At 37.5% G+C, this 18,906-nt stretch overlaps 1 protein-coding gene across 1 annotated transcript in view; it reads left to right on the forward strand.

Annotated features, from left to right (window-relative positions):
- THSD7A (thrombospondin type 1 domain containing 7A) overlaps positions 1-18,906 on the forward strand; it is a 204,421-nt gene that overhangs the window by 169,995 nt on the left and 15,520 nt on the right. Inside the window, exons 15-20 of the mRNA XM_082321586.1 lie at positions 4,535-4,713; positions 9,000-9,133; positions 11,491-11,644; positions 12,493-12,634; positions 13,111-13,226; positions 18,539-18,656. Of these exons, the coding sequence (XP_082177712.1) occupies positions 4,535-4,713; positions 9,000-9,133; positions 11,491-11,644; positions 12,493-12,634; positions 13,111-13,226; positions 18,539-18,656 (843 nt within the window). The remainder of the gene's footprint in view (positions 1-4,534; positions 4,714-8,999; positions 9,134-11,490; positions 11,645-12,492; positions 12,635-13,110; positions 13,227-18,538; positions 18,657-18,906) is intronic.

An 18,906-nucleotide genomic window follows, 5' to 3' on the forward strand; every position in this document is an offset into this window, starting at 1 on the left:
GCCATTTGCTGTTATATTATGCAACCTGTCTGTGTGATATAATTGTGTGGTATTCCACCATACGAACACCCACACATTAGAGGACTGTTTCTTTAATAAGATTTTATACTGTCTAACACAAGGGGCACCCTTTCAAGGATGATTAGATCAGAGTGGAAACAAGTCTGAAAACTGAAAAATGCTCATTCATGTCTTTTTCATGTCAGAAATTATGTATCTGTATCACCCGTCCCATTTGCATGTAATATTTCTGGTTTCTGTGTTTTCTATGTAATTTTTCTATATCGCAATGTGCTCTCTTCTTACTAAAATTTTTACACCTTGGACGAAGTTTACAAATCCAAACACATAAAATATAACAAAAACAAAAAAAAAAAAAAAAAAAGAGTATAAACTTTTCAAAGTTCCTAAATATCTCCTTTTTTGGATTTGAGGGGTGATTGCAATGAACTTCTGGAGTTTATCATCCTTAATCACCCTAAAAGATATGTTGACATCATACACACAGAAAGGCATCTGAGGTGATGACGTGCTTCAGAGAAGCATTTTCTGAAAAGTACCATTAGATGGGTAGTAAATGGAGTGGAACAAGTCATTTGCAACAAGTAATTTTTGTTTTTAATTCCATCTTCTTTCTTGGCTAGAGAAATACCTGCAAGCAATTTGAAGTCTGCTCCTGCCTGGGTTCCAAGGGAGCGCAGTGGCACAGCTAAATGCTAGATAGTCTGTTGAGCAAAATAGTGAGGTGCCTGAGAGGAAAAGAAGATGCCAAGGGATGAATATGCCAAAAACTTTTTAATGTCAGATATAACAGGGTCATTTTCACTCTACACAATAATTACCTATAGCATGCCAATCAGAGGCCACAGTCTTTTTATTTCTTCCCTTTGTCCTCTATTTTTATTTGTGGGAACATTATTCATTACATTTCACTGATCAGGAGATACCAGAGTAGGTTCCCGAGGGCATTGCATTCTGTTTGTGCTTTGCCAAGATACTACTTTTGGCAGGATGTTTATTTCTTTTCTCCTTTTTCTTTGTTTTCTATCCCTATGCAGTACGTCTTTACAATTCTCTGGACTCTATGTTCCAAGCCATGTATTTTCCTCTTCCCTCTCCCTGTCTTTTCTTACCCTTTCCTCTATTCCACCTCAGTCTCTCTTTTGTCTTGTGTCTCCTTTGTTGTTTTGACTTCTGACTCTTTGCCATGAAAAGTAACTTCACTCATTTATTTTGGGGGATATTTTGGGGGATCCTTTCTGGATCCCTTTATCCTGTTCATGTTCTTGACCTATTTTTTATCTAGTGTTTTTAGCGTACCAGTGCTTAGAAGTTTTTTATGCTTGTCTTGCATCTTGCATAATAATAAGTGTTTTTCTCTCTGCGCTCAAAAAATGTTCCACATTTCCAGTAGCTCCAAGCCTTCATACCTTGTAGAGCTCCTTTTTATGCCTTCAATGATTGCCTCCATTCTTGTTCTCTTCTTCATGTGTCTTTTCCATTCTTCTTGGTTCAGCTGGTTGATTTTCACATGTGGAGTTTGAGTCTTGATGCCAGGTTTTCTGAGGAAATTGGAAGGAGGGAGAGCATCATAGGCCAGATGGCATAGCAAAGAGCTATGTGGTGAGCAGAAGCTATTCCATGAAGCTTGTAGGATTAAGGACCCAGTATAAGATTGGAGTTCAGTATTTTTTAATTATAAAGTGGGTGGAAAGTGTCAGCTGGCCCATTGCATCCTCTCCAAAAAGCGTTAACATATAAACACGCTTGTAGTTTTCCATGTTACAACTCTTACTAAGACACTATACCTGTAATACAATACTGTTCTGGCTTTATTGCGTTCTATGCTAAAGCAGATTTAGTGGCTGACTTCAATGTAGATATTTCATAGTGTGAAAAAACGTTGCTGTAGTGGTATGGTTTCATTTGATATTCTATGGAATCACCTGAACTACTGCTCAGTGTAATTAAAATGTTACCTGGGACTTGAGTATAGTATAATGTATTTGATACCATGTCTGTCTGCAAGATTCTAAAAATCTTGTTAAATTTTTTGGCTAACATTCTCAATATCTCAAAAAAATATTTATTGTCCTCATTTGGATGAGCTGAAAGGAAATAAAGCAAAATAGTTTCTAATTTGTCAATCATTTTAGTTTAGTATGTCCAGACAGGCTCCTTTTGGCAGGCCATGAAGTATTCCCATGCTACAGTTATCCAAGTCCCAAAGTATCGTGATATCCTGGAGAAGATCTTTTTCTATGACTGGGGCAGATTGGCAAGATCCCTTTGAGATTAATTAAGACAAATTTAAAATAGCTCAGGGGTTTATGGAAGTCCTTAAAATAAAGTCTTCCTGAAGCAGCCTGTACTGGGGTTAAAGCTATCTACTTAAGGATGTACAATATATTTCAAGCAACTTGAATTTGTTTCTTCCAGACATTAATTACAGAGGCAGAAATTTAACAAATGCTAAATGGCGTAACTTTGTTATAGTGAAAAGGTTTCTCCAGAAAAGAATGACTTAGAAGTTATATTGAAAGTAAAGGCAGCACTTCAGAATATCAAGAAAGTTCATAAAGAGCAGTAAAATCTTCACTTAGTTCTATCAGACAATAAATATCACTAAGCACTTATTTTATTGCTTGGAGGGAATTGTTTCTTTTAACCTTTTTTGTTATTGTCCATTTTCATTCAGTAGTTTCTTGATTGTATGAGTATATGGTTTTGTATAGCACCTAAGAGGGCTTGTTTAAAGCTCTTTTCCGGTGAAGATACAGAATTTGATATTTATGCAAGCAAAGTTCAGCGTAGGATGGGGCTCTGAGATAGGGTACATCTGATTTCTGAGACTCACTCAGAGATGTTAGGTAAGGTGAAATGTAATTGATTTTGGATTTACTGCTGCATGACAATCTATGTCACCACCTCTGATATGCAGTGATATGATCTTCAAAAATATATTTTGTCTAACACAGTGTACCTTTCATAAAATATCACTGAGCTGATCAATCAAATGGCGAGAGATATTTAATAAACATGCTTGTAATGCAGGCTAATAACGTTCTAGCTGTTTTAAGGAAGATGCATTTGGTGAACAGTAGTTCCGCAGTGCTCAAATTCAGGATGTGCTCTGTATATTTATTTAACTATTTAACACTTCCAAACAGATGAAAGCTATATAGAATAAAATCATCGCCTGAATTTGATCATAAAATATTCTGAATGTTACTGTATGTTTAAAAAAAAACCAAAACACTTCTTTATATCTAAAGCAAACAAATGGAAGCAACTAGAAATAGGTATATAGAATTGAAATCTTTTAAGTGTTTTGATTCTTTACACAGCTTGTGATTGTGTGGTATTGGTTGCTTTTAGAAGAGACAGAATAGCTTTACGTAGAAGTGTGGGTTAAAAACATAAAGCTGCTAACATCAGCTCTGATGGAAATGACAGTGATTGCTTTCAAACAAAAAAAAAAAATTCAAGATACTTGAGAAACATTTGAAACCATGCCTAGCAAACCATGCCAATCATTTGAGAATGATCTTACCCAAGTATGTGTTAATTTTGCAGTTGTGTTCACCAAGTATTTTAATTCACTTTTAAATGCACCAAGGTTTCTTTAATCTCTAAAATGAACATTTACCAACAGTAAATACATTGCAGATCTGACACAGGAAAGGGGAGAGGAGAGTTCATATAGGTTTGGGGTATAGTTGTAGTAAAAATGCAGTAAAGGCCAGCTTTTTATTTGAGGTTTTATAGCTTCTGCTGTAAATATTGGCATAAATGACACATATTGTAGAGCTATGGCATATGTTGCTTTTGAAAGAAAGACATTTTCACTTATTCAGTGAATTGAGGCCTCATGTTACTCCCTGCAGACCATGTCATAGCCCTTTCCAACCTCTCAGGACCAATGACTTATCCAAACCAAACATCTGCTTTTCCATTCAGTGCAATTATTCAGTGTGCTACTGGGGGCAGATGGCTGTTAATCGGCAGATCATTAATGTGGCAGGCCACTCTCTCTTTCTAGCCTTAGAAAGGTCACAAGGTGTTAAGTTTCCTCGCTCCAGGCTGGTAAGATGCATGTCTTTTGATTCAGTTGGATTTTTGATGTATAACTGCAATTGAATTACTTGAAACAATTATGGAGGAGCTTTTAATTAGACCTTTTTTCCTTAAAAAAAAAAAAATGTTTTTACAGTGTAAGAATGATGCAACCAAGAGATGGGTTAGTGTCAATTACACTGTAGCTGTCAGTAAGTTTGAATGCTGAAATCTGGTGAGTGTGAATCCTAATCAGATAGCAGTGAGGATGCTCAGCTGCTACTCTAACACAGTCTCCAACTATATGTGTCAATTTTCTGCAGAATTTAATTTAGCCCTAATGATGAAGAAATCTCTCTATTCACACAGTCCTGTCAAGTCAAACTTTGGACAATCTAAATGAAGTAGACGAGGGCTTCAGGGAGAAGTGGCAGAGTGACATGTTGAAGAGATTTCACTTTCTTTTCCATTCACGCAGGTTACATTGAGGAAGCCTGTATTATTCCATGTCCCTCAGACTGCAAGCTCAGTGAGTGGTCCAACTGGTCTCGCTGTAGTAAATCCTGTGGGAGTGGGGTAAAGGTTCGGTCTAAATGGCTTCGTGAAAAACCCTACAATGGTGGAAGACCCTGTCCAAAGCTAGATCATGTCAATCAGGTAATTTGATTTATATTTACATTATTGATATAGCTTTTTCCATACCTCGGATGACCCTTTTAGCTGTATTGTTTGTTGATGTAGAAAAACTATACAACATAAGGGGCAGATGAAGGTAGGAGGAGGAGTATGTGTTGGTTTGGATTTCCTCAGTAAGCATAGGATCTGCCTTCATTACTTCCCCATCTGCAAGAACTTAGCACATTATCTGAACTGCTGATTGGAGACAATAAAACATTCTTACATGCAGATTGTGAAGACCATGTTTCTGAAGATCTCATACAATGGGTAAAATGTCTCATTACAGATGCTTAAACTGGTAAGATTCTTAATGTCATTCCCTGACCATCTTAGATTAGAAAGCAAATTAAAATTTCTCAAACACTCACACTGTATCATTCCAGTATCCCTTAGTGGGTTTTAGTCAAGCTGGAGCTTGACCTTCTGGGTACACTTGCCCTGGCACTGCAGTTCCAGTCAGGAATGCACTTCTGAAGTTGATCTCCCAGTTGTCCCACTGACTGCACTTGATTTTCCAGTACGGAGCAGTCTGGCTGCACAGTCTGGATCCTCTTCAAGTGAAACTAAGCCAGAAAATGTGATCCAAGGGCACACTGGGAGTACTTTGACCACTAATGAGCATTTAGTCTTTGGGACCAAGTTTAGCACTAGTCCATGTCAAACCCCTGAAGCTTGTTTGCTCCTGTTTGCTTGGAGAGTTTTAGAAAGAAAAACCTTCTTTGTCAATTAACTTGTGCTCTTCAGAGTTGATTTATATTCATATTACTGTTGAATTTAATTTAGTCTGCAGAGGCATGTTAAACAGCCACATGGTCTTCTCTGTAAGTATTCAAAGATTGAAAAAAATTGTGCTGTCGATTTACATTTGAATAAAAATTCATGTACTTAATATTATCCTATTGACATTTTGCTAGCGCAGAGTGAAATGGCTTGTTGATCTAATTTTCTGCTTTAGGGAATGTAATTAGTTCTAATTTAGAAAATAATAAGTGTTAAACTGCAGCTAATAAACTAAGTTTGTGATCTACTTTAACAAAATACAAACTAGAATGTGGGTTGCTGGATTTGGGTCAGCATGTAAATATGCTTTAAATTAGGAGGAATGTGTTTCAATAGGAGCAAATTATAGCCTATACAGAAGTCTTTTTCCTTCTTTAATATTCATGTAGTACATAATAGGCTCGTATTTTTCTCCATCAAAGGTGATTTTGCTAGAGGTCTGTTAGCTACTTATATGCAACACTATTGCCCTCTACCGGTACTTCTACTCGAATTTGAGTTACGTGGTACTTACCAAAAAATAATAGATGATTCAAAATATAATTATTGTAAATATAAAATTGAAATATAATACTTTCATGAGAAGGGAGCTTTACAGATAAGATAGGAATGTCGAAGAATATAGAGGCTGTATCTTTCAATTTTAAGTACTTTCACTGTCAATTCAGAAACATGCAGAGAATACACCGGCATTCTAATTTTGAGTGAAATATTTAATCTAAATGTGATCCACCATTTATTCAGCTGGAAAACTGCTGAGTATTCAGAATATTTATTTCAATTATTAAATGTAATTTGTTTATGTATTTATTACTTATATATGTAGCATGCTTATTTGCATACATACTGGTTAGACTGGGTCTTTGGTGCCCATGAGTATGTGGAAGATGATATACAGAGGGGCTATGCTGTAAGCTGAGATCTAGGAATTATCACCTTTGAGGAAAGACTGCAACGTGTTGTCTCGCCCATGGAAGAGAAGATGGGAGGGAAGATGCTGGCAGTCTGCTAGCATGTACATAAAAGGCTGTTGCAAAGAAGGAGGAAATAATCCATTTTCCATGGCCATTGTGGATAAGATAAAAAGCGGTAGGCTTAGACTGCTGCAAGCAGATTTGCGTTAAGCCTTGGGAAAACCTTCTAATGGTAAGACTAGTGAAACATTGAAATAAAGTGCTTAAGATGTTTGTCAAGTTTTAAGAGCAAGTTGCTCAACGTCTCTCAGGGCTGACATGTATGACCTTATTTTAGAGGGGGACTGAACACAGTGAATGCTATATGTCTCATTGAGCGTCTTTCCTCCTGGGCCATGCATGCCAGGGTGACTGCCAAATCACACACTGAGTGAAGCTTGCTCAGTACCCACTTCACTAGGCTAAAAGTCATCATAATTGCAATAATAATAGAGTCAGGTTTATTATAAAATCATGTCACTGGCCTTCAGAGGATTTCAAATGAAGAGGCCAATCTGAGACTGTTAGAGAAAATAAGGACATCACTCTCTCCATTAGCTTCAGGTATTATTTGCCCCCTTATCCAGCAGGTGGGTATACAGTCCTTACACCGCCCAACTGCCATGGCCTGCAGTCATAGTTAAAAAAATGCCAGTAGGATCAGGAGAACACCACCAAACACCTGCAATGCAATATAGAGTTCTGCTTTGGCTTTCTGGGAAGATATCCAATTTTTATGTTACTAGAAAGGCTGTTGAGTATGCAGCGTTGATGTATTTCTTCTTATGCCAACCAGGGTGAGACATATAGAGACATTTCCCTAAATTAAGGCTTCGCTATTCTCATTTTGGAAATCCTGGACAAGAATAAATAAAATGCCACTTCCCATGTGACTACAAATTGTGCACTGAGTTCAGTACCTTCCTTAACATGCATTTACACTACCCATCTTTATGCCTGAGTTAATGCTTACGTAGTTCAAAGAAGGCTCAAATGCTGACTATGCTGGCCATCTTGTGCATGGGCTGATCAGCTGTGTAGTGATATATCAGACTCATTACACATTCATTGTTCAAGGCATTATTTTTTGTGACTGGTGGTAATTTGTTGCAGATTAACTGATAAACTATCAACCCATCACCCTCTTTTTCTACCCAGGCAGTGTTGCTGAAAAGAAATCAAGGACTTGTTTAAGACAATGTCATAGATTGTCTAGAAATATTAGTTGTGCTGACTTGATACCCAAATGATATGTGAAGTTAGCTGGTATAATTTTGAGGCAATGGTCTTTAAGTAATCTATGCATAATTAAGATACCCAATGAAGGACTTAGGAACTTTGGAAGGATGAGAACTGCCAGTGTCTTTTATTCCCTGAATTGATTGCACTTAATGCTGTCAGAACAATTTCAGTTAATAGAGAAATCCAGTATCCTTTCCAAAACCATTCAGGATTTTCTCTTGTCTTAGGGAAACTGAATTCCCTACTGTGTGAAGAGCTGATGTTCATTATAGGCAAAAACGGAAAAAGGTTTTATTGTGTATTAGGGACTGAGAAAGAGACTAACTAAGTTACAGTCTCTTCCCACTAGTTGTGATTTATAAACTTTTATTTTCTTCCAAGGACAAACTTCTTGCAAAAATGCCTCATGACAGCAAGAGAGCTCCAAGAGGAAAAACTGGATGCCTTTTGCTTGGCAGAAGTCATAGAATATTGTTTGTAATAAAAGCTAAATGAATGCCATTTAAATACCTATGCTTCACTCTAATCATTCTTTTTTTATCTTTGTTTTTTCTTTTGGGTTCATGAAAATATGTTCTTCAGGCTCAGGTAAGAATTTCTAAAATAGAGAGATAACCTTAACATGTGCTCCCTGATTGTGCTCCAATGTTTACATTGTCTGTCCTTTTTTTGTAATGTATGTTTGAGAAAATATATGGAACACTATATAAATGAGTATATGAGATGCTATTTCAAATCTGCATTCAAATCTAAACATAATATTAATGCTGGTACACAAATATATTAAGAGTGATTTTAAGTATCCACAATGAAAAATAAAGTGAACCAGTATATATTGGTAAAATTTAGCTTGAGCTCACCTCTCTTCAGAAATACAAAAAGCCCACAACTAATAACAGTGGGATGGAATAGCTGAGGAGAGATGTGAAGCATAGAAGTAAAGTTTCAGCAGAGTTTTAGCAGCATTTTTCTAAAAGGTATACTCGTGAACTAGCCTAGTTACACATTTTATGTTAGTTGTGTTGATGTTATTGGTGGAAATGGCATAGCAAGGGCTTAGTGGCAGAGAAGACCAGGGAATCTGTCATTAGATGTCTTAGCTTCTGACTTTTTGTTATTTCTATAGTTTTCTATCAAGTATTTTATCTGTATTATTACTACAGCCTCTAAATCAGCAAGTTTACATTTGTTATTCTTACCGAAAAGAGCATTAACCTTTTTTTTCATGATCACTGTTGGATATTTATCTTACTTGTGTGCAACAAAGCTGACACTCAATGTGGATTCCAGGTATATGAGGTAGTCCCCTGCCACAGTGACTGCAGCCAGTACGTATGGGTTACTGAGCCCTGGAGTGTCTGCAAGGTGACCAATGTGGACTTAAAAGAGAACTGTGGAGAAGGTGTTCAAACGAGGAAAGTCAGGTAAAACAGTATTGCTCCTCCTTCACTTTAGAGAACCTTCACTTTCAGTCATCTGAATCTGAATCTGAATTCTCTCAGTGCCAGGAGGCACACAAGGCGCGAACATTGTTCTTCCACTTCGATCGGTCTGCGGCTGCGTGCTCTGGAGTCCCAAGGGCCACAGCGCAGTCTTCTGTTGTTTTTTTCCTCAAGACATGACCGATCCAGTTCCATCTCCTCCTCCTCACTTCATTACTGATTTTCTCCATCCCCGCCATTTCGGGTTTTTTTGAAAGTTGATGCTCATCGTTTCTGTAACTTTTTTTTTTTTTTTTTTTTTTCCCCCCGGGAGGAGGTAGTTAGCCTCCTGCCCAGCCCCCATGACTCGGAGGGCCAGTGGTTTTTCTGTCAGGGTGGCCTTCCCTTAGGCTGCGTTGGTTCGCGGCACCTTCTTCAATTTTATCCGGTGCACCCTCCAGAGAGGGATCCCCTATCCACCACCCAGGGGACGCGCCTTCTAGCCGTGCAGCCCCAGCCGAAGGCACTTTCAGTCATGGCTGTATTTAATTTGATGTAATTCTGTGTGATGTATAGCGTTAAGTCCAGCCATAGTATACTAGACCAGAACCCTGGCTGATGTAAATCAGAATAGCTTCAGTGAGTGCAATATGGCTTTGTTTACTGGTTTCCTAGTTTATAAACTAATGTATATTGTACTTATACTACTACAAACACTGCAATGTATGATTTTAGTGCTTTTCTGAAAGGTAAAATGGCCCTCTTTCTATATGAAACTATGATTTAAAAAACTCGTTTAAGTACATATGCACTTAGGAATAATACTTACAGTTACTAGAGGAAAAAGTAGTAAAAGTGAATGAAGTGAAATAGAAAAATCCAGAAATCTTCTGTTGTTTATTGAACCTGAACTAGGCATCTTGTACACTTGCTCATCAACCTAGAGCTCTAATCAAATGTTAATTAAAATTAGTCTCACATGGTGTGGTACAACAGCAAGTAAAGCAGTACATGGAGTTTGGGTTGGTTGGGGTTTGTTTTGGTTTTTTTATTGGCTAACTGCAAAATGACACACAATTTGAGATTATAAATCTGAATAATAAAGCATAATGTGAATTCAGTTTAAAGGCCCAAAATGAGAGCATATACAGTGAACTGCTAAATGTTCTTTTTTCCCCACCACAAGTGCTTAGAAACTGGCACATTTACATGGGTTTGTTCACAATAGAACAGTTTCCTCAGTGTAACTGTTTACTTCAAGAAGGTCAAAGTCTTAATCTTTGCTTGACCAAAGTTAGAAAGACTATGCATAACTGTTCTCGCACAGTAGCACCTAAACAAATTCCCATAAGAATACTCTTAAAAAACCTCCAATATGAAAAATCAAAATTAGTCAGTGTTTATGTTGAAAAATAGACTTTAACATTACCATCAAAGATAAAGAAAGAAAGTGTTTTCAGCCCTTTGGGACTTAAACCATCTAACTCTTCATTTATTATCACACAATGCCATTAAAGTACTAATTCCACAAAGCTAATATATGCTCATGCTGTATCTCTTGTGTTTACCTTAGAACAGAGAGTATTTCAAAAATTGGTTTAGTCTGATAATGTGAGGTATTTGCAAAAAAATTAATGTAGTGAAATGGAAGAAACTCCGAATATTTATCTGTGTGTAAAAGGCTTCCTATGAAATGAGATTTCTCTTGCAATTCTGGAAAAGAGATGCAAGCCTCATGATTTGAATGATCCTAGTAATGTACTAGGTGGTCTTCTGCTGACAGGTGGAAGGGATACTCTAACAATAGATGCCACAGCATTGGAAATACTGTGGAATGAAGACTGTCATCTTCAGCTCTACAAAACTAAGCATATTCATTTCTCTTCTTAACTGGGCCTCCAACTGCTAATTTAATATAATGGTAATTAAAAAGCATCTGTGTAAATTAGGAATTAATACTAAGAATATAAAATTTTAAAATTTTTAATACTTCTAGATTTAAAATTGTCATTTGAAGCATGCACAAAATATGCCAACTATAGATGATTTGCATTATTCTGGCTTAGAGGTAAGCTAATATCAAGTAAATTACCTGCCCAGAAACTCTCAGCAAATCAGTGATAAGGACTGTCTAAATTATGTCCATTTCTTTATATGGCTGTCATCTGTAAAAACGAGGATTATTTTTGGCTCTTCAGCTTTTCTTGGATATTCATAGATCAATACTTAGTTCTGTAACTTCAATTACTTCATGATTGTTATGTGCTGAGAAAATGTTAAAATGCTTCAGAATACTGTGGAACACAGTTACTGTACAAAATCCACGGCAAATGCAGTTTATGTGCAGTTCTTTTTTCCAGGTGTATGCTAAACACTGTGGATGGTCCTTCTGACACTGTAGAGGACTATCTGTGTGATCCTGAAGAGATGCCACTTGGTGCTAGAAAATGCACGTTACCGTGTCCTGAGGACTGTGTTATGTCTGAATGGGGATCATGGTCTCGATGTTCTTTGGTAAGAAATATACTGAAGTGTAACATTTATACTTTTAGGAGGATACTTTAAAAATGTATACATGACATATTGTGCAAAGATGATGAATTGAGCAGTGATTGCACGTGTAAATATCTATCTTTACTGTTATCTTTAGGGTCATTGATAGTTGGTTGCAAATAAAGTGTGCCAGTATTTTCCATTAAGTGAAATTGTTCCAAAACACAAAATATAGTGTCCCCAGTTGTCGTTCTTCAGTATGGGGTGAGTTCTGTGTGGTGGAATAGCTTTGTCAGTGGCTTGTGAGTCCATCTTTGAGCCTAGCTGTGAGCTTCTCTGTAGCCGTGCAGTCACTGTACAAAAAAATGTCACTATCCTGTAATAAGCAAAGTCTGTAGATCAAGACTGAGCATAGAAAGTTAATTTTGGGTCTCCTATCCCCTTCCTGCCAGCAATTTCAAAAAGAAATGTCAAAAAAACCAAACCAAACATAAAAAAGTATTTCAGGACCTCTGAGTATTTGGGCTCTGGTGAACCACTACATTATAGCATTTGGAAGGTGAGCATTTCAATATCCAGTTTATGAGTGAAACAGTTCCAAAGCACTAGTACTGAAATATGAGCTAGTTAGGAAAGTACCGAGATGTTACCAAGTTAGAGGATATTTCACCTTGGGTGATACCAAGGTGAAAGAGCAGACTAAATTATCTCTGAAATAATAAGGAAATAGTTTCTCTTACACAATAGCATGAGCCCATTATTTTACATTTGTGTTTTACGAAGGGATTACTTGCAAGGTTGTTATAATGTTGCATGAAAAGGCATCAGGGTGCCAAAATATCAAAGCTGTGTCCAATCTCCCTTTCAAGCCATGCAATGGAAGTAGTGTCCGTGAAAGGTCAGCTGAATCCCTGAGACAACCAGATGATGGAAAGTCTTGTCCTGCTGCCACTGAGACAGAAGTCTGCACTTTGAACAAAAACTGCTACCACTATGACTACAACGTGACAGGTATTTGTGGTGTTATGCTCTAGTGACAGCCTGGGACTATGGCTTAACTTCCATTCACCTTACAGGACAGATTTTTTAGCTTTCTGTTCTTATCCACAGGGAGCTGTGGAGCTCGTACTGAGAAGGGATTCAGGCTATTTGATCCAGATAAAATATTACTGGAGGCTTTGCAACTTGGGTGAAGTGTGCATGCTGTAACTCCAGGAAGTGTACTTCTCCTGTCGTTTTGTGATGTGCTCAAAATCCATTCCGACAAAACCAAATATGAACTTTTCAGGCATCATGGCACTGCCTGTTTGCAGCAAAAGCTGCTGTTTCCAAAAACGTGTAGCAGCTGGGCTCCGTGAGCCTTTGCACATGTAAAAGTTGCTTGTGAGGATTATGTTAGGCCATCAGAATTAGAATTAGGTGGGAGATTGGATCATTATGAGCTTTATCTAAAATGTCTGCTATGCTAATGAATTCCTTATTTCCAGACTGGAGCACATGTCAGCTCAGCGAGAAGGCTGTCTGTGGTAATGGTATCAAAACACGGATGCTTGATTGTGTTCGCAGTGATGGCAAATCGGTTGACCTGAAGTACTGTGAAGAGGTGAGTGGGTACCTGTGAGTAAACTTCCTTCTAATGGTGCTAATTAATGTGAGCCAACTGAGCTATACAGCATGTAACCCATCTTTGCCAGATGTTTTGCAACACTATTCATGGATTGTTAAGTACCTCTGGAATGAACTGTGCCATCAGCAGTGATTTTTATACAATTTCCTTCGGTTACTTTTAAGTGCCTCCGTGAACGTATGCTAATTATTATGTCCTGCAGGAAATGACTTAGAAACAATAATTAATAAAGTAGAATAAAGGTAATAAATCTTAATCAGGACACTAATCATCATTCTAATTTGATTCAATTTCTGCATAGAGCCTTGGACAGCTGCCAGTATCAATCATTTACTCAATGTGTTGGAAAATATTTCTCATGTGCCATTCTGCAGCTGGGCTGCACGCTAAACTTCTTGTATCCAGCTGTGCAATGCAAAAGATACCCAAGCTAGTGTGAAAAAATGTGCAGCATGAATGCAATATTAAATAGGATCATATATAACTAACCAGCAGACAGGAGCCCTTAAATTCTGAAATAGCCATTTTGCAAATGTTCAAACTAGCTTCAAATTTGACAGCACTGGTTTTCTGACATTTTGTGTGTTGGTCTTAATATTTTCAATTGTATGGAGATAGTAATGTGAAAGAAAATGGGAAGACAACACAAGCGTTACATGCGTTTCTGATGGAAAGTAACTGAACTTGTTTCAGCTGCCATTCCCCCACCATCTTCACATCAGAAACAAAATCACTTGCAATGGGGGACTAAGGTGGAGTGGCCTCCACAGCAGCTTTGGTACCAACACCTTTTCTGTTGGACTTCCCTGACTAGTAGCTGCTCTTCAGGACGTACCCATAGAGAAGAGTCTCATCAGAAGTGGAGGGAGTCAAGAAACTCATCATGTACTTTGGACTATAGTTTTGTAATGTAATCGTCTGGATTCCTGAATCTGTAAGTTCTTAGCAAAGGCAGGAGGTTTCAGCTGAGGCTGGCACCTTACTTTTGTCCCAAGTTCCTCCTTCACACATAGCTCTTGGGTTTATAATCGAATCTAATAATTTAATCATTTATGTCTCAGGAAAAAGGTCAGGATCTGGCTACCTACCAGCAAGTTTCTGTGAAGTTAATAGGGGAATGCATTAATGCATTCTGTTAATGCTTTAATGCATTAAAAGAATAAAAATTTGGCTCTCGGGTTATTTGTAAGAGACTGCAATATTGATTAATTCATACCAAGACATGATATAAAATATCCATCCACATGAATATTTCAATAGAAAAAAAATATGCTTTATTAGATTTTAGGGGGAAATGCATTTCTTTTACCATAAAGCCAAGAAATTACTCCTGTTGTTAACCAAAGATTTTAAGCAACATTTAGAACAAATTATTACATTTTACACTGAAATCTCATTGCAGAAAACGTCTGGAGCTTTCCTGCATTTAAGAAATGAAAGTTTATTACTCAGAGAAATAATTAGGGCAACAAGATAATATCTCAAAAGCTACTTGCTGTAAATGACTGGCCAACAGACATCACTGCAGTTGGGTCCTGGCTTATCAGCAACCACTGTGAGACAGTCTTATTTGCCCTTTGCTAGACCATATAGAGATACATCTTCCTGTAGAAAGCTGTGATCCACTCCCCAGTCATACTGTTAAGGCTATTTGTTGAATTATGGATGTGTAAGCAGTGGTACAACAAGGTCAAAGGCTGATCCAATAACTGTGAGGAGTAAAACCTGTTAACCTGATTAACAGGAAAGCCAAGCTGTTCAGATCTTACCAGACCCTTCACTCTAAAAATGTGAAAGCCAACTCTGTGACCTTCCAGGTCATGAAGGGAAAGCATTCAAGAAATTATCAAAATGTGAATACATACCATGCACTTCTTACTAATCTAATCACAAATGGTGCTTCAGGGTGAGTATTTTTGCTGTGTTTTTGCATTATAAGGGTAGCACAGAAAGATTAAGTGAAGTTCAAAATAAGTGAAGTTCATGTGGTTAGAAAAGTTGATGATAAGAGAAAGATGAAATAATTTTGTAATGACTTAGCTAACGGAATTTCCCCTGGGCTATCATAAAACTTTATACTAGATGTGTGAATAAAACAAAAGTTTTGTTTAATTTATGTGTAGATATTTTTACAGAATTATGACTCTTATCATATGTGAAGAAGAGAGATCAGAATAGCTAAACCTATCCTGATCCCCAAGAAATGAAGACACCTGATTGCAATGTCTGAGTTCCTATATAACATGTGCTTCAAGAAACTAATAAAAGCCATATATAAAAAACCCCTTCATGCTGTCTTTTGACTATCACCATCTCCAGGTATGAGCATTAGCATAGTTAATTAGTAACATTTCTTCCAAGCCCCTGCATTCTGGTTTCCTAATGCATCCATATGATCTTGTGTTTGTTTCAGTCAATCAGCTAAAGAAGGTAGCCAGTCATCCTGATTGCTGCCAGGATAAATCAATTTCTAGAGCTTATTTCTAAGTCCTCGTTACGTTAAAATAGTTCCCTTCAAACTCTCAAGGCACAGTAATACTGGATTACTTGGTCTCTAACTCTACAAAATTAGCACATCACAAGAACTCGGCTTGTGTTTTCGTTGAGTATTTGAAAATCAAATCACCTAAAGCAAGCTGGTCCTGGTCGTATTCATATTTATGGACTTATTTTTATTCATTTACCTTCAATTAAAGATCAGAAAAGCCTAGAAACCAGCAGTTTTGTCTGCATTAGGAAGCAAACTTTTCTGTTTTATTGGCAAATAGTCTGCTTGTCAGATTACATGATTAACCTTCAGCAGAGGTTAATCTGCGGTGCCAAACATTCCTATAAACAAATACAGACACTTTTTGTGGATCACAGGGTTTATAGAGCATGCTGGTCTGGCAGCTTGCTGCCCCTGGCGTGTGCAGCCAGGAGTACAGGGCACTCAGCGGTAGCTTTCAGTCTAACTCCTCCAGTACTTGCCATTCTCAAATCACAAACCACAACTCTTCCAGAACAGAGGCTCTTTCAGGTAAGGGAGCTACTGAACACTTTTCCAAATGTTTTCTAAGCTCTTCAAGGTGAATTGTGGTTCATCAGTTGAAGGAAGGAGAGGGATGAGAAAAGAATATGTGATTAATATAAAATTGCAGCCTGCCAGTTGTCCCCCAAATCTGTTTCAGCAGCTCTTCGGTATCTAAGATATGCAGATGGCAGATCACTGTGGGTAATGTGGCCTTCAGCTTTCTCCTTTTCACCTTTAATATCTCTCTTGGGCTTTTCCTTCTCTAGCTGCCAATGTCCAGCTGAGAAGGCCAGTCTTGAAAGAGAGCAGTCGTGTTTCTATAATTGGCAGGAATCAATTCAGCAGGCTTTAAAGCCTTTGCTCAGAAGATTTGACCCAAATATAGACTTCAAAGATGGTTCTCCAGTTTCCTAATTATCCAAATTCCAGATTATCCATAGGTTTCAGGTGTTGCCTCTGTGCGATAGCTGGATAATCAATGTTATATGGTACTGCAGAGAAAAGCCAAGAACTCATTCTTTGATGTATAAAGGAGAACAGAGGTCTAAAACCTCATTTGTCTCAATAAATGGTACTGCAGATGCGAACTTAAGACTTGGTGAGTCTATCAGGGTAAGACATTTCCAGTACTTGTGGTAGTTTATTTATGGAGGACGTTAATGTTGTGCCTAATTATTGCTCTATGCTTGTGTTTAGTAGGAAATAGTGTTTTTATTTCCTTTTTAAAGTCTTAACTGCTGGTTTTATGTCATTAACCTTTCCAGTTGTTAAAATTAATAGGTTTTGAAATGTCTAGTTTGCCTTTTTTTTTTTTTTTTTAAAAAACTATGTGGGGATTTTCTCTACTTAAAGATATCCACAGCCTCCTGGGATTCTGAAAGACTTCAATTATGATCAATGGCCAATGGTGAGGACAGTCTTGGCGAGGGCCAATGAAGAGGACAGTCTTTTATGCTGGGAAGATCTGTTCATATTAGCAGGATTGATTTTATTTCACGTTTTATATCATACACACTATAATCGACCTATCCTTTTAACTCATTCAGAAGCTGTGCAGGCTGCAGGGATTATTATTGTCATGTTAATATTTTTGCCATCAGTTGTATTCCATCTTGCACCAGATATTCTCATGTGTATTAGTAAGAATATCTCTTTTCTTCCTTGGATGGGGAAAATCTGGAGCATGGGAGTTTATAAGAACATAGAAATGGCTTTACAGGATCAGACCAAAGGACCACGTAGCCACTGTGCCATCTCCAAGCATGGCAATAAAACTCTTCCTTCCCTGTCAGGGTTCCATCATTTGTTAGTGTTAGGCTGACTCCTGCCCACAGAAGAGCTCAGTACAGAATATATTTTTGGGAAAACATGAGTCTGGCTATTTTCTGTGTCCACTTGTCTCATACTCCTCCAGCATTTGCAGCTTTTACTTTAAGAATGTTAGAGGATTCTGCTTTTTGCAAACCTTTTCAGAAGAACATGCAAAGCTATATTTTTTTTAGAACAAATCATTGTCAATGTCATGTCAATATTTTTGCATACAGTAGAATGGATAGCATAATATATATAATAAACTTAACACAACACATTAGGACAAAACCAAGAGAGAGGCATAAGCAGACGCCTAAGGAAGAATAAGGAGGACAGACATACATGAGTTTCCATCTACTCCTCTCGCAGCTTCCACCTATTTCAGCTCTTGGACTGCATTTGCCCAGTGTGGTTTCTGTGTGTTTAAACCTTCAGATTTCTCTTCCATTAACTTGTTCAGTCTCTGTTGAGCTCCTGTAAACTTTTAGCATCTGCAACATCTGACAAATAAACCGACGATCCAATGCATGGCCATCCTCCTCCTTTTGTTAGTTTTGAACCTGGCTCCTACCATCACTTGAATTCAGCTGTTAATAGCTGTTGATAGTTCAGTATTTTTATATTCCTATTTCGAAATACTTTATTGACACTTCATAAATTACTTTGTCCTTTACCTATTGTATAAAGTAATATTGTAGGGCTGAAGCCCTCCATTTATAGGCTCTAATTTAGAAAATAATTGATGAAAATAGGATTTAAGCATGTTTTTAAAAATCAGCATATGCATTAGGACTGTCTTGAAGTGAGATTTTTTAATGTCCTAATTGCTTTGCTTTTTATTTAGTAATGACTTCATGCTTGCTTAAAGCTTTAGTTGTGTCAGATTCACCATGTCCAAATGCATACCCTGCACTGATGACACAGACTGGGTGTTATGTGCTGACCATTGAATATTTTCTTTTAGCTTGGTTTGGAGAAGACATGGCAAATGAATACGTCCTGTGTGGTGGAATGTCCTGTGAACTGTCAGCTCTCTGACTGGTCCCCTTGGTCTGAGTGCTCTCAAACATGCGGCCTTACAGGTCAGTATGTACCTTTGGCATATATTAAAGTCTGAGCTGCTTTTTTCTTTAATAAAACCAATAATATCTCTTTTTGCAGAACTAGAAAATGTAGCTAGCTAGAGAGAGTGATGGGGATCTAAATCAGCTTTATTCATGAAAATAATATGCTTCAGTGAGACTGTACTCACTGAAGATAATGAGAATTTGGCCTAGAATAGTTTCCGGCTCTGGGAACAAAGTGAGATATGATGAATGATATATTGAGACA

This window comes from Platalea leucorodia (assembly GCF_965183815.1).
Source record: "Platalea leucorodia genome assembly, chromosome: 1".
Taxonomy (NCBI): domain Eukaryota; kingdom Metazoa; phylum Chordata; class Aves; order Pelecaniformes; family Threskiornithidae; genus Platalea; species Platalea leucorodia.